The sequence below is a fragment of the Punica granatum genome, chromosome 7, assembly GCF_007655135.1.
Source record: "Punica granatum isolate Tunisia-2019 chromosome 7, ASM765513v2, whole genome shotgun sequence".
Classification (NCBI taxonomy): domain Eukaryota; kingdom Viridiplantae; phylum Streptophyta; class Magnoliopsida; order Myrtales; family Lythraceae; genus Punica; species Punica granatum.
The window spans coordinates 20,543,493-20,558,428 of record NC_045133.1 but is presented as its reverse complement, the minus strand read 5'-3'; the positions used below and the strand labels follow the sequence as shown (position 1 = coordinate 20,558,428).

At 38.3% G+C, this 14,936-nt stretch overlaps 2 protein-coding genes across 3 annotated transcripts; both read left to right on the top strand.

The window, feature by feature from the left end:
* The first annotated feature begins 4,277 nt into the window (after nt 1-4,277).
* Nucleotides 4,278-8,176, top strand: LOC116213763 (serine/threonine-protein kinase D6PK-like). 2 transcript variants are annotated; one of them, XM_031548815.1, is made up of 3 exons: nt 4,278-4,744; nt 5,256-6,354; nt 7,010-8,176. In XM_031548815.1, the coding sequence occupies exons 2-3, from the start codon at nt 5,276-5,278 to the stop codon at nt 7,911-7,913; spliced, it is 1,983 nt and encodes a 660-aa protein (XP_031404675.1). In that variant the 5' UTR covers nt 4,278-4,744; nt 5,256-5,275; the 3' UTR covers nt 7,914-8,176. The 2 variants fall into 2 exon arrangements, with proteins under 2 accessions (XP_031404675.1, XP_031404676.1); XM_031548816.1 differs by lacking the exon at nt 4,278-4,744 and adding an exon at nt 5,081-5,103.
* A 5,835-nt stretch (nt 8,177-14,011) lies between these two features.
* LOC116214482 (agamous-like MADS-box protein AGL19) lies at nt 14,012-14,419 on the top strand. The gene is made up of 2 exons (XM_031549885.1): nt 14,012-14,107; nt 14,225-14,419. Exons 1-2 carry the CDS (start codon nt 14,012-14,014, stop codon nt 14,417-14,419), a joined length of 291 nt encoding a protein of 96 aa, XP_031405745.1.
* Nucleotides 14,420-14,936: the final 517 nt, after the last annotated feature.

Here is a 14,936-nt window from a genome sequence, read left to right as displayed (position 1 = left end):
TTTCTTATTATGTTTACCCAAAAAAATGTAATTTCTTATTTAATTTTGTGTGTGGTGCCCACGGGGCCTCAAATTGGAATAGCACATAGAGAGTGTCACCATCATTGAAGGAGTCCTCGCCCGCATTTTATTTATATGCCTCTCTCTCTCTCTCTGCCTACCGTCTGCACTACACAATACTCACTCAGAAAATCATTATATACCCTTTTTGTTGGATAATTATTTCCCACAAATTCCACATTTTATCCTATACACCTATATTTTAGATAATTAAGGATTTCCTCCAAATCTCTGTAAAATAATTAGAAAAATATAGAAGAATGCAAAAGCATTCCATATTTATATTTAATGTACATTCAAAGGTACTAATTTTCAAAAATTATATAAATTTCTCATTCGTTTGTGCCTCTTACTTATCATTTTCCTTTGATATTGAATTCTTTTTCCGGCATGTAACATGTCACTCAAAAGTCTAACGAGCCCTGACTAATTCAATTCGAGCTGGATCGGTCCATTAAGGGATAAAATTCTCCCAAACAATAATTTTCTCCACTAAGGGATTTTCTTTGATATCAAAATTTAGATTTATAAGAAGTTGATTCAGGGTGTGTATTTTTCATTGAAAGAGGATTTTTAAGGCCTATTTACTTTTAGAACTTTTTTTTTATTTTTCTTTTCTATTTTTCTTAAGCATTTCTAAATTTATTTCTTTAAAGAAAATTGAGAAATCATGTTTACAAACTCAAAATTTAGAATTTTCAACTTTATTTTCAATATCTAATAACCATTGGAGACTTCAATTAAAGGGAGGATAATTGATATAATTAAAAAGAACAAAAATAATTGATGAAGAACCTTCCAGTAAAAGAAAAGAAAATTGAAAAACTATAAAAAAAAAGTACTTCTTCGAATTTGGGGAATTAGAAAATTTTCTTTTCCTAAAAGTTATTTTTCATTTTAAGTAGATAAACATATATTTTACGTTTTTTCATTTTTTATGAAAATTTTTAAAATTTTTAAAAAATTTCTCAAAGTAAATAGGGCCTTAACTTTTTTCTATTTAATGAGCTACTTGTGAGTTATTCATACTCGGCTTGATAGATACTCGAGATATATCCCATAATACTCGATTAAATAAAAGTTTTACTTAAAAGCGCAAGTATGCCACTCAAAATTTAAGCTAGCTATATAAAAACTCCCCAGCTTAAGGGCAAGTATGCCACTCCTTATTGAGCAAACGATATTTATATGGCTCGTGAATTAGCATTAAAGTCACCTATGCTCTATTCTACTAATGATTGCTAGATAATTTATTCTCATGAATCTCGCTACTAGCTTACTTCGTATTCTCAATTTCTCAATCCTAGCTTTTTTATACCGTATAACAGATAATCCAAGTTGAATACACGTGCTAAATTTGGTACTCGACTAAACTCATGAGCGAGCTCGAACTTGGCCTTTTGGATCAAGGTGAGCCGAGCTTGAGATATCCAATACTTGACTCCGCTCGATTAGTTTATACCCCTAGATTTTAGGACATAAATGTTTTCGGACGAATATTCTTACTTTAGATTTTATTATTTTTTTCATAAATATGTTTATACACGATTTTTGAACCATATATTTATCCGACCACAAAGCTAGACATATGTTTTTTTGTTTAATTTACAGCCAATAAATAATTTCTTTTTGTATATTTAATGTTAATGTAGCACAGGCCAAGATCTGCTTTGCAATGCTATTTTGGCGTCAATTGGAACCTACCTGTTATGTTCTGGGCAGAGATGAACAAAGTTCGTTGGGGTGCTGAGGTGGGCAGAAACTTTAGGGGGCAAATTATAATTAATGCAAAAAAAACCACTCAAGGTGGGGCACCCCAAGGAACATTGGAACATGTTGTGGCTGCAGCCAGCGTGGCACTGTGGCCCCACATGTTGACGGGGGTGCCCAAAGAATCGGGACAACGTATGGAGCACCCGAAATCCAATTTCATTATGCCTTTTCCAATTTTTTAGACTTTTGCATAGGAAGTAACGAAGAGTTGATTACACAATTACTCTAAAATTTATTGGATAGCACGCCACTAAACTTCATTCTAGAGTTATTAAGAGGAAATTCTCCATTAACAATCTTGAAAATCATACAAATGGGTCATTGTTCTCGTTGTCTCATCAGTCGTAATATTACTCTTAACTTTCAATCTCATTTGTCTGATAATGTAGTCATATGTGATAAATGAATATTCAAATATGAATCAGACTCTTTTGAGGTAAATGATGACTTTATCAATTCATATATATAGTAATGAGGCATTTTCAATATTGTGAGACGTCGTTAAGAAGTTGTTTTCTAGTCTCAAGTAGTTTCATAGAAGAACGGTTCATGATCTTGATACGTGATCAAAAGGTGGGATTGCGGCTTAGAAACTTGTAGAAATAGTTGCGTTTTTGGAACACATATATTATTTTGGGGGTAGTTTTGGTAGAAAGTTGGACCGCAGAGAAGCAGAGACTATTGTTGGGGTAGTTTAGGGGAAAATATATAACGAATTCAATGGCTAAATTGCATTATAATCTACAATTTTAGGGGCTCTTTTGCAATTTTGAGAAGAGCGAGGTAATGAGGGTTAATTCACCCCAGGCGCACATTAGCAAGAGCACCGGCCCTAAAAATTACAGCCGGCCACGTGCTAGCCTCGGGAATCACGTGCGGGCATGTGAGGTGGGGTGGCTTCCCTCCGTCGTCGTTCCCGCGAATGGTGTCATTAGCGTTCGTGATTGGTACGGTTAGTAATAAGTTACGATCCCATGTGATTCCTATTATCCACTCCTTTTTATTAAATCACACACCATTAGCTAATACCGAAAAGATTGACCCCCCTTTTTTTAAATATTCGGGAGGGGGCGATTAATCGAATTTTCTTCTCGGAATCTCGAGCTTGTCATTGTTGATCATCAAGTATTTCAAAAGAAAAATAAGATCTCATACTAGCGGCGCAGAAGCGATTTCGTGCGGAAGAGATCAACTCGGCAGTTGAAGATTTGTGGTGCATCGCATCGCATCGATGGGCTACAGGTTGAATGATGACATGAGATTTCTGTAATCCCATCGATGTGAGCTTATAATTTTACATTTTATTCAAAATTTTATCACTTCAGCAAACAGTTAAAGACCCAATAAGAACAATTCAGTCGTTTTTATAATTAGGACAAAAAATTCCTCATGCCATGCTATAAATCGACCCACGTATTTGGTATTTAGACTTTCCTTTTACAGTTTTAGACTTTTAGTAAAAGAGCAAGGTATTCAGGGAAAACAAAGGAGATTTGGTGTAATGACACAAATCACGACTCGGAATTGAGAGATCTTATATTCAATCATCGCCATTGAAATTGTGTCCTTTTATTTTATATTTTATATTCTTATATTAGGTCAATGAGCTTTTTTTTTTTTTTTTTTTTAATTTATAATATCTGGACCATCACAAGTCCCGAAGAGAGAGAGAGCACTTGTATATGATCAATTAAACCCGATATGTGATGGACAGCATTGTACTTTGTAGTAATCCAAACACCAGAAAATGTTCCTTAATGACTTTGTTAAGGCTGCCTACCATCAAAACCAAAAGTATGTTAAGACAACTTTACTGTTTATTCTTACCCGTGAGCAAAAAATAATGAATTGCAAAACAATAATAATAATAACAATAATTGCAAAACAAATAAATAATAATTCATGAAAAATACGCACTCAATAATTGGGAATACCAATTAGGATAACGAGACAGTGCCCCATTACTAATGTGGTGCCCCAAAAAAGCAAAATTAAATACACAAACAAATAATGTAAATAAATAACTCTTCTCTCTCTTTTGTTTTTTTTTTTTATAATTTTTAAATTTAATTAATGAAAATCGACTATCCTGCCCGAAAACGTATGTCGTAGTTCTACGACTTATTTCTCATAATTCATTTTTTTTTCCTTTTCCAATCCCTTATTTGCAACCTGCTGAAAATCTAAAACGAAAATAAGACTTTAAAAGTGGCCAAAAAAAGAAAAATAAAACTTGAAGCAAAAAAAGAATTAATTTTTACAAAATCAAGAACAAGAAAACTAATACAAGGAAACACTCCAAGGAACAAGAAGACGGCATTCATTGATTAATTCATTCATAGTTCGTCGCATTTTCTTGCTCTTTGCTTTACGACTTCGGTCATTCATTTGCAGTCTCTCTCTCTCTCTGCCCCTTCCCTTTCCCCTTCCCCTCCCCCAACAACGCACAGAGCTCAGAGCCCCTGCCCTTCCCCCGCCCCCACCACCAGCCCTTCTTCTCTTCTCATTAGCCGACGAAAACCAACCCCAAAAAGAAATCCTTTCACCTTCACCCAAAGACCCAATTCTGTCTTCTTCTTTCTTTATTCAATTCGTTCAATCTCGCTCACTCTCATTCTTGACTTTCTTGTTTCGATCGGATCTGGGGGAAGGATTGAGGACGGACAGGGCAGCAGGGAGAAAGGGAGGAGAGGAGAGGAGAGGAGAGGAGAGAGCTCCCCCACCCTGTTCACAGAGAAAAGCCACTGTCCTTCTGCCCCTCTTCTGCCTCATCACACAAAGCTGTTCCGCTTTCTCCTTTGTCATCTGAGGTTTCTTTTTTCATCTAGGTCTCTCATTTATTCCTCCAGCCTTTTCACACAAGTCATGAGACCCTGCTTTCCGTCCATTGCTGTTCCAAGGCTGTGATCAGGTACTCTTCCTTCGTCTTCTTCTTCTTGTTCTTGCCCTTTTCATTACCCTTTTCATTTTCCCTTTCTGGGTCCTGCTTGTTGTCCCGAGTTCTTGGAGAACGCACAAGAAAGCAGCAATTTTGATGCTGCCCTGACCGAGTTCCAAAGGGCACATATTTGCTCGTTGAAGAATGGCTGCAGTGAATGGTCAACAATGGCCTATCCTCTAATTTTATGTTAATGACCTCCTTGTCAGACGTTGACAGTGACATTTTTTCAATTGACCAGCAGCATTTGGTCGCTATCTTGATTTTCTTTCTGGTCAGCTGTGGCAATCCCTTGTAGGGTTCTGCTTAATCGTGTAGCTGTTGATTGAATGGTTGCCTTCTCTCTCTTCTGATGGGTGTTTCTCTCCGCTGCATCTTGCTTTATATGGATCAGTTCACTTGTCTTAAATGAATTTAGCTATGGGTGATAGCGTTATGTCCTTGAAGATCCATTAGGCTAAGTCCTGGTTTTTCTCCTGTGCAGTGCGACGAAATAATTGCTTGATGGATTCACTTGTTGATGGAGCCATCGCTCCGTCATTGATATCTCAGAATTCAGTAGCTTGCGGCAAAGCTTCTTCATCGTCGGGCACTCCTCGGTCCTCTCGCCCTCCATCTCCTAGACAACCTCGGAGCGAGACATCCTCATCGTCCAGTCAGAACACAAGAACAATCCGGCAACCAAACCGGTCGTCCCCTGACCAGAAGCATCCGGACAAGCCCCACTGTACTACTCCAAGTGGAGAAGAATTGCCCAGCTTGGCAAAGCAGTTCTACAGCCAGAACAAGACTGGCGTCACTAATAAAACTCTAGAGCCCTCTTCCAAGAACCCCGAGCCATTGACAAAGCCTAAATCTTTGTCTAAGCAATCTAGTGATAATGATTCCGAGAATTCTGACTCGAGCACCTTACAAGAACCTGAAAGCAACGGGCACCAACAGGGCAACAGGCATTTAAAACCTCCGTTACCAGAGACTAACTTCTGTTCGAGTCCTCAGAATAGCTTATATGCCGCAACTTTATACACAGAAGCCAAGGAGAGCTTCACAAACACGGAAGTTAGCGAGTCACTTAGCAGCGTTGAGAAAGCTGATGTTGTTGAGAGCAGGAAGACAAGCATTTATCGGGGAAGCACAGGGAGTGATCTGAGCGATGAGAGCAGCTCAAGCAGCCTAAGCAGTGCAATCTACAAACCACACAAGGCCAACGACGTTAGGTGGGAAGCAATACAACTAGCCCGGTCCCATTATGGAGTTTTGGGCTTGGATCATTTTAGGCTGCTAAAGAAGTTGGGATCTGGAGATATTGGGAGTGTTTATTTGTCCGAGTTGAAAGGAACAAGGAGTTATTTTGCGATGAAGGTTATGGATAAGGCCGCTCTTGCAGGGAGGAAGAAGCTACTGAGGGCGCAGACAGAAAGGGAGATCTTGCAGTCTCTCGACCATCCTTTTCTTCCAACTCTGTACGCTCATTTTGAAACCGAAAAGCACTCTTGTCTAGTCATGGAGTTCTGTCCTGGGGGCGACTTGCACAATCTCAGGCAGAGGCAGCCTGGGAAATACTTCCCCGAGAATGCTGCGAGGTGAGCTCTCTATTCCTCTAATTTTGCCTGTTCTATTTCTTATTCACATTAAAATGTCATTGTTTGATCCTTGCCATCTTTGTGGTGGTTTTTATTTCAATGGCGGGTCTGATTATGTTATATGCTAATCAGCAAGCTGGATGCTGTTTGTGTTGTGTTTTTGCTTTCCATAAATTCATGTCTTTCCATGTTATCTACCTAGTTAGACTATTTGCCATTTTATTTGGCTATGAAATGCCATCATGTCATATTCCTGTTTTCCCCAATAACATGGAAATGGATCGCAAGGCATTTGGTTTCCGTTTGAAAGTGACTCAGTTCTGATTGAATTTTTTGTCCGACTATTTAGAGCTGTAGGAAAGTTCGTCCTGATTGCAAAGAGTATGTTTTTTCAAGGACCACAGCATTGGACAGCCGACAACTTTGGATAAAATTTACATTGCAGTTATTTCTCAGAGATGTGCCATTTCTTCAGCACACTGTCCTTTTTTTTTTTCTTTTGAAAAAATGAAGATTCAAGAAAGTGACTGGAGCATCACCGGTCAAGAACACTTGCACATAGTATTTCCCTTTTAAGTTTTTCTATAATTTTTATCTACAACTTGCATACATAGCTGTCTCCTATATGAAACAATTTGCTATTGCGAATGCTCAGGTTTTATGTGGCAGAGGTCCTCCTTGCATTAGAGTACCTCCACATGCTTGGGATCATCTACAGAGATCTAAAACCCGAGAACGTCCTTGTGCGAGAAGATGGCCACATTATGCTTTCAGATTTCGACCTCTCCCTCAGATGCGTCGTCTGCCCAACTCTGGTCAAATTCTCGAACTCAGGCCTTGACCCAAAGGGCTCAGGCTACTGCGTCCAGCCTGCCTGTATCGAACCGCCAACTTGTGTCATGCAGCCTGACTGCATCCAGCCAGCCTGCTTCGGGCCCCGCTTTTTATCTAGCAAGTCCAGGAAGGAGAAGAAAGTGAAAGCCAAGCCCAAACCCAGGAATGAGGTGAACCATCAGGTGAGCCCGCTTCCGGAGCTCATTGCGGAGCCCACAAGTGCCCGGTCCATGTCCTTTGTGGGCACCCACGAATACTTGGCCCCCGAGATCATCAAGGGTGAGGGCCATGGGAGTGCGGTGGACTGGTGGACCTTTGGGATATTCCTATACGAACTTCTCTTCGGGAAGACGCCCTTTAAGGGGCATGGGAACCGGGCAACATTATTCAATGTGGTCGGTCAGCCCCTGAGGTTCCCTGAGTCGCCCTCTGTCAGCTTCGCAGCACGGGACTTGATTAGGGGCCTGCTCGTGAAGGAGCCCCAGAACAGGCTGGCCTACAGGCGTGGGGCAACTGAGATCAAGCAGCATCCGTTCTTCCAGAGCGTGAACTGGGCATTGATCCGATGTGCGAGCCCACCCGACGTGCCCAAGCCAGTGGCAATTGATTTCCCGGTGGGCCCACCGAGCGGCCCTCCTCCTCAACAGGTGGCCCCTGCACCTGGGGAGGTCCCGGGCATTGATATGAAGCCTGCGGGTAATTATTATGAGATCGATTTTTTCTGAACCTCTTCGCGGGACACATATCTCTCTGTCCCTCTCCGTCCGTCAATTTCTCCGATTGTCTTTCGTTGTACCCTCAAATGTATATCGTGCTTCGATAGCTCATCCTGTGTTTCGAGGGGGATTCGATGTTGTATTGTTCCTACTTCACGGTTGTTTGTAGCTGCTCCTACATTGTATTGAGACCGGAACATCACTGACTCTTCCGTCTGTTTGTGCAAAATGAGGAAATTCAGGAGTTTTCCCTGCGATGTCACTTTTGACGTCTCCACTTCTCTCATTTGCCTCTTTATTTCGCTTTAACGTGTAATGCAATATCACATCCGGGACGATGAGACTTCAGAATGGTCCTCGTCGCAAGAACTTGATACGAGAGAACATATCAAATGACTTGTCATGTTAGGATAGATAATAGCAGGATGAATCCTCGTCGGTGTTTTACCACAATAGATTGATTGATTTATAGCATGTGCTCAAATATGAATTAAAACTATAAATTGAAATCCCGTTTGGAATAAAAAACGGAATGAAGCGGAATCGAAAATGGAATGACTAATTCTAGATTCTATTTGATTTTACACGGAATCGGAGTTTGTTTGCATTTGTTGATATTTGGTTTGATGCTTACTAGAATCAGAACCAACTTCCAAATTTGAATTACTCTTCATAATAATCTCGTATTAATGGATAACCAATCCTTAAGGTAGGACAGGTAAAGCTCACCGCGGATGTGGCAAGGCAAGACAATCGGGTAGTACAGGTTTTGGAACCCCTTGTACAAAATCATCTATTAAAATTTCCTCAAACATTAGTATTATCAATTGTGTTTAAATAATTCCGTATATTTTATCTGTATATAGAGTACGTGTATATATATACACACACACATATACAATACACGCATATAGAATACATGCATATGTATATATCACATATATATACATGTATATTTGAAAATTTTTTTTAAAAAAAATATCAGATCAAAAATTTCATTCCAGGCTCATTCCCTGAGAACCCTCGGATAAGTTTGATTCCCCATTTTAGGAGAATCGTTTCCGGACATTTTGTGGAATGAGATTCCGATTCCCCCGAAACAAGCATGTACGATCGGAATGAAGAATTCCAATTCCGACTCCGGACCAAATTTTCATCAATCAAACAGGCCTAATTTTGATGCTGTAGGCCCATTTAGTGTTGGGCTTAAACCAGTTCAGGCCCAGCTTCTTCATGGGCCATCTTGCCAGGTCATCATAGGCTGGTCTCAACGGCACAATCTTCAAATTAGGAAATAAAAATATTCTTGGAAATTATAATTTCAGTAAATCAACCAAATTAGAAAACTATTTAGTAAATTAGGATAGAATAGGAAATTGCTTCTCCTCGGCCCCTGTTCCTAAATCTTCAATGCCTCAACAAACATGCATATATGTATGTATGTAAACACACACACGCACACACACATATATATATATATATACATATATACTTATAATGAAACCTTAGAAACCGAACGAACTCAACATATTATTGTACTTCCATATTCTTTCTCTCACTTCACTTCTTGTCACTCACTCGGCTTTAATGGAAGAGGCAACGTTAATGCAAGATGAGCCGCTTGAGATTTGGCAGATGAAGCTCGAGGGTACGTTTGAGACTCCTTTCATCTGCCCTCAAGATCAGTGGGCCCTCGCCATCTGCCTCCGATGGTCTATACGAGCGATACTCCGAGGTGCCGACGGCATCTACACTCCCGGTCTTGACGTTGAGGATCTCCAACCCATTCGCAGGGCCTTTTATGTGCCCTTCTCTTTCCTTGATGACGGAACTCCCGTATCGTCTTCATGGTTATGCGACCTAACAGCCATCCTTGCTGTTTTTGGGGTCCCGCCCCAGGACCGTCTCACATTTGCAAAGCGAATCATGAGGTCCGCTCAGGGCATGGCCAAACTTCGCCGGGGCCGGGGTCCATTCTTTGTGGAGGCTGACTTAGAAAAAGAAATCATCAACGTGGTGGCTCCAAATGTAGACGATGATGAGGGTGTTTTCTTTACTATGGGGGAGCAGCACGAGCCCATCAGTGGAGGGGCGTCCCAGCATGCAATCTCACGGCTCCTCGAACGCGCGGAAGAAGGCTGGGACGACCTGGCTAGTCCCGATCTTGAATCCTGCCCGATCTGCCTGGATGACATGGCTGGCTGCAACCTCGAACTGTTAAAGATGCCCTGCCAGCATGTCTTCCATAGCTTGTGCATCGTCCGATGGTTGGAAACGACCAACTCTTGCCCGCTCTGCCGCTGCAGATTGGAGGACAACAACATATGAGACACCCGCTTAGTCCGAGAACATCATCGTGATTGTTTGGATGTCTTTCTTTCTTCTTTATTGTAATTCATGCTGTACAAAATCAATTCTTATTGAATGGACATATTTGCTTTTGATCTTTTATATTGGAAGGGAACGTACGGGCATTGCGTTTAATCAGTATCTTGTCATCATTTCGTTATGAAAATTCTAACACGGGAAGTAATTAATTTCTTCGTGTCCGATTGATGGCAGTTGTAAGAAATTAGTCTAAAAGTTCCCATGATAGCTATCCACTGAAATACGGTCGAAAAATTAACAAAACAAACTCAAGATTAAAGATGCATTCCACTGTATAGTAATTTTTTATAATTAATTAAAAGAAGAAATTATTAGGTGAAATTGTATTCATATCTTATATCTATATCTATATATAAATAGTTTGAGTTCATCAATATACACACACATATATGTATAAATAGTTTGCTATTCGGAGCTTCTCTTGCTTTGTGTTGAGACTAATCAGTAACACTCTTCCATCTGTTGTTCAAATTGTCCGATTGCTTTCTTTTCCTTTCCCCACTACAACTCATATCCTACTTACCATGCAATTTCAGATTCGACTTTAAGATCAAGCTGAAAAATACTTCAAAAATGGATTTGATGATGATGGAGTACGAGAAAACGAATCAAATGACTGGCTCGTCGTATCAGAATGAAATGACTTTAATTTACCCAAAACAATTAGTTTTTCTCTAATATTGACGCATAAACTCCAACACTGAATTGTGCCCCAAACAATATAAACCTAATTACATAAATTTAAATAAAAAATTAAAACTGTTCCAACTATTTTTTTATGTGAATGTGCCATTACTCCTCAAAATAAACCAAATTGCATGTATACATAACTTTGCATAGAATAAGAAGACAACAATAGGGTGTGAAGGGAGAAAAGAACCTAAAGAAATAGTTTGGAGGGGAGAAAATGAAATACATAAAAAAATAAAAAAAAATTTAACCTTTTTTTTATTTATTCATGTAAATGTGCTATCGTCGTCATCTATTCTAACTACATAAAGGTAGAATTTGAAATCCACCTTGGCAATTACCTTAATAAATTACCCAAATAACTCTTAATCGAATAATTTTAAAGAATATATACATGGCAATGATGGATAAAATTGTAAATTAAGCGTGAACTATATTTTTCTCTCTATTGTCTGCTCTTCCTTCTTTTTCTCCTCTCTAGCCACGCCACGTGTCATTCTTCACTCCCTTCTAGTCCACTTTTACCTTCTTCTTTTCCACTCACTATTTCAAATAGGAAAAATAACCCATATAGCATAATTTTTACTTTATTTTTACTTTTTAGCACGGTTTTAAAAATTGTCGTGATTTAGCACGAATCATCATTTTATTTTCGGATCTAGCACACCGTTAAACTCCGTTTAAAAACCATTAAACACTGTTAGATGGAGTTTAACGATGTGCTAGATCCTGGAATAAAATGGTGATACGTGCTAGATCGTGACAACTTTTAAAAACGCGCTGGGAAATGAAAATAAAGTAAAAACTGTGCTATATGAGGTTTTTTTTTTATTTGAAAATTTACCGTCCAGAAAAATCTAAAAATTAGTGTGGGGTTTTATAATAATATCAGGAAAACGAGTTAAAAGTTTAAGCTATTTTTGAAATCAGACGGTTCACAAAAATTATTAAAATCAGAATATCAAAAAAAGGGTAAATATTTTTTATTTAAAGATTCCCCTCCCAGAAAAATCTGAAAATCTGCGTGGAGTTTTATAATAATATATGGAACATAAAATAAAAGTTTTATCTCGTTTTGAGATTGGGTGATTCACAAAAAATATCAAAATTGGAACATTGGAAAGATATGCAAATATATTTTATCTGAAAATTCATTGTCCAGAAAAATATGAAAATCTGTGAGGAGCTTTATAATAATGTTAAGAACATGGGGAAAATTTTAATCTCGATTTGAAATCGGACGATTCATAAAAATTATCAAAATCAGAGTACCGAAAAGAATGATAATTATTTTTTATCTGAAGATTTACGGGCCAAAAAAATTTGAAATTTTGTACAGAGCTTTATAATAATATCAGGAATGTGGGGTAAAAGTTTCACCTCGTTTTGAGATTGGACGATTTACAAAAGCTATCTAAATCACAACACCGAAAACAAAAGGTAAATATTTTTTATTTGAAACTTTACCATCCAGAAAAATCTGAAAATTTGTGTGGAGTTTTATAATAACATTAGGAACATAAGGTAAAAGTTTCATCTTGTTTTGAGGTCGGACAATTCACAAAAATTATCAAAATCAGAACATCGAAAAGATGAGTAAATATATTTTATCTGAAGATTCACCAGCCAGAAAAATCTGAAAATCTTTGATGAGCTTTATAATAATGTTAGGAACATGGGAAAAAATTTTCATCTCGTTTTTAGATCGGACGATTCACAAAAACTATCAAAATCAGAGCACCGAAAAGAACGGTAATTATTTTTTATTTGAAGATTCACCATTCAGAAAAAATTGAAATTGTGTGTGGAGCTTTATAATAATATTAGGAACGTGGGGTAAAATTTTTCACCTCGTTTTGAGATCCGACAATTCACAAAAGCTATCTAAATCACACCACCAAAAAAAGAGGTAAATATTTTTTATCTGAAGATTTACCACCTATAAAAATTTGAAAATTTGTGTGGAGTTTTATAATAATATCAGAAACACGGGATAAAAGTTTCACCTTGTTTTTAGATTGTACGATTTACAAAAACTATCAAAATTAGAATACTGAAAAGAGTAGTAAATATTTTTTTAAAGGAAAATAGCTCCACGTAGCACAATTTTTACCTTATTTTCACTTCATAGCACGTTTTTAAAAGTTGTTACGATCTAGTATGAATCACTATTTTATTTTCAGATCTAGCACACCGTTAAACTCCGTCTAACGGTGTTTAATGGTTTTTAGACGAACTTTAACGGTGTGCTAGATCCGGGAATAAAATGGTAATTCGTGTTAGATAGTAATAACTTTTAAAAATGTGCTAGGAAATGAAAATAAGATAAAAATTGTGCTATATGAGGCTATTTTCCTTTTCAAATATTATAAAAAACAACTACATTTGTCCTACAATTTTACGATATTGGAATCATATAATATAAGCAGGGTCAATTGCACCGGTGGTGCAAAAAGTTTCATGAATGTTTTAGGTTGGTTCAAAATATTTTCTTGGTAACTTGATGGTACATTAAGTTTCAAAATCGTTTCAATGTGGTACATTCCGTCATCTCACGCTTGACGCCGTCAGCTACTGCTGACGTGGCAGATATTATGTGTCATTTTTGTTACGTGGGACCAATCATGGTCTGCCACATCTTTTAAGAGGATATAAAATCTGAAAAAGTGCAATAAAAATATAAAAAATACATAAAATAGTAAAAATATAGAAAAATAATAAAAAAATTATTTTTAAAATTTTTAAAAACTTCAAAAATTCGGTTTCCCAAATCTGAAAAAAGGATAAAAATTTAAAAATTTTAAAAATAAAAGAAACCCAAAATCGAGTATGAGGAGGAAGGGGAAGAAGGAAGGAGAAGGGAAACAGCGGCGCCTCCCTCCCAACTCCGACTCAGACCCCTTGAGTGGTTCGCCTCCCCTTCTCCTTCCCCGCCTCTACCTCCAACCGCTATGTTAGAAGTTGTAAACCCAAAAAAAAATGTTTTTTTTTGTGCTGGTTTAATTTATATATTTAGGGAGTTGAAGAGGATGGAGAACAAGATCAACAAGCAAGTGACATTTGCAAAGAGGAGGAATGGCCTGCTCAAGAAGGCTTATGAGCTCTCCGTCCTCTGTGATGCCGAGGTTGCCCTCATCGTCTTCGCCACTCGCGACAAGCTCTACCAGTTCTCTCCTCCTCATCTATTCCATCACCAAGCATCAGTGATGCAAATGGCGAATTTTCTTGCGACTTCTCAGTAGTTGTCCCCGAGTGAAAAGCTCTTGTCAAGCATGAGCGGGGACCAAGCTGCAAAATTGAAGGAGCTGGAGGGGAACTACAAGGAGGTGATTGATGAGAACTGTCTGGTTTTGTCCGAATACTTCAAGGAGGTGCTAGGGGATAAAGATGAAGGCAGAGGAGTTAGAGTCGGAGTCGGAGTCAGAGTTTTCTTTTAAGGTTTTCCCCTTCTTCTTCCTTCTTCCCCTTCTCCTCTCCTCTTCCCTTTCAGCTCATCTGCCTAGACTCTTGATTCAGTTGAAATATTAATTAAAAAAAAACAAATGGGTATCAGTTCAGTAAAATTTTTTCTTTGCGACTTTGTTCATGTTTTGAATCGTGGAAAGATTGAATTAGATTGTCTCCTTTGATTTTGATTCGTGTTTGAATCGTGAGAGGCAGCATGCATGACCCATATAAACATGCATGACCCATTAGAATTACATAGCATTGCTAGTTCCACGGGGCTAACGGAAGCGAAAAAGAAACAGAAATTCAAAATTTTCTACCCGTGAAACTAATTCCAAGATCTACTAGAAAAATAAGAGTAAATAAAAGCGTAGCTGGAATATTTAAAATTGTCGACCGAGCATCCCACGTGTGACGCCTCTACCGGTATCCACATCGATTTTGTCGACGAGTTTTCGATATCAGCGGTGCTAGCGGCCAACACTCGAAAGAAACACCGATGCGACA

What these genes read in the sequence shown, in the direction of transcription:
- LOC116213763 (XM_031548815.1), top strand. Translation starts at nt 5,276, where the DNA reads ATGGATTCACTTGTTGATGGAGCCATCGCTCCGTCATTGATATCTCAG. An exon ending in TTCCCCGAGAATGCTGCGAG is followed by an intron (nt 6,355 to 7,009) that starts GTGAGCTCTCTA and finishes GCGAATGCTCAG; the next exon opens with GTTTTATGTGGCAGAGGTCC.
- LOC116214482 (XM_031549885.1), top strand. Translation starts at nt 14,012, where the DNA reads ATGGAGAACAAGATCAACAAGCAAGTGACATTTGCAAAGAGGAGGAAT. An exon ending in CCGTCCTCTGTGATGCCGAG is followed by an intron (nt 14,108 to 14,224) that starts GTTGCCCTCATC and finishes ACTTCTCAGTAG; the next exon opens with TTGTCCCCGAGTGAAAAGCT.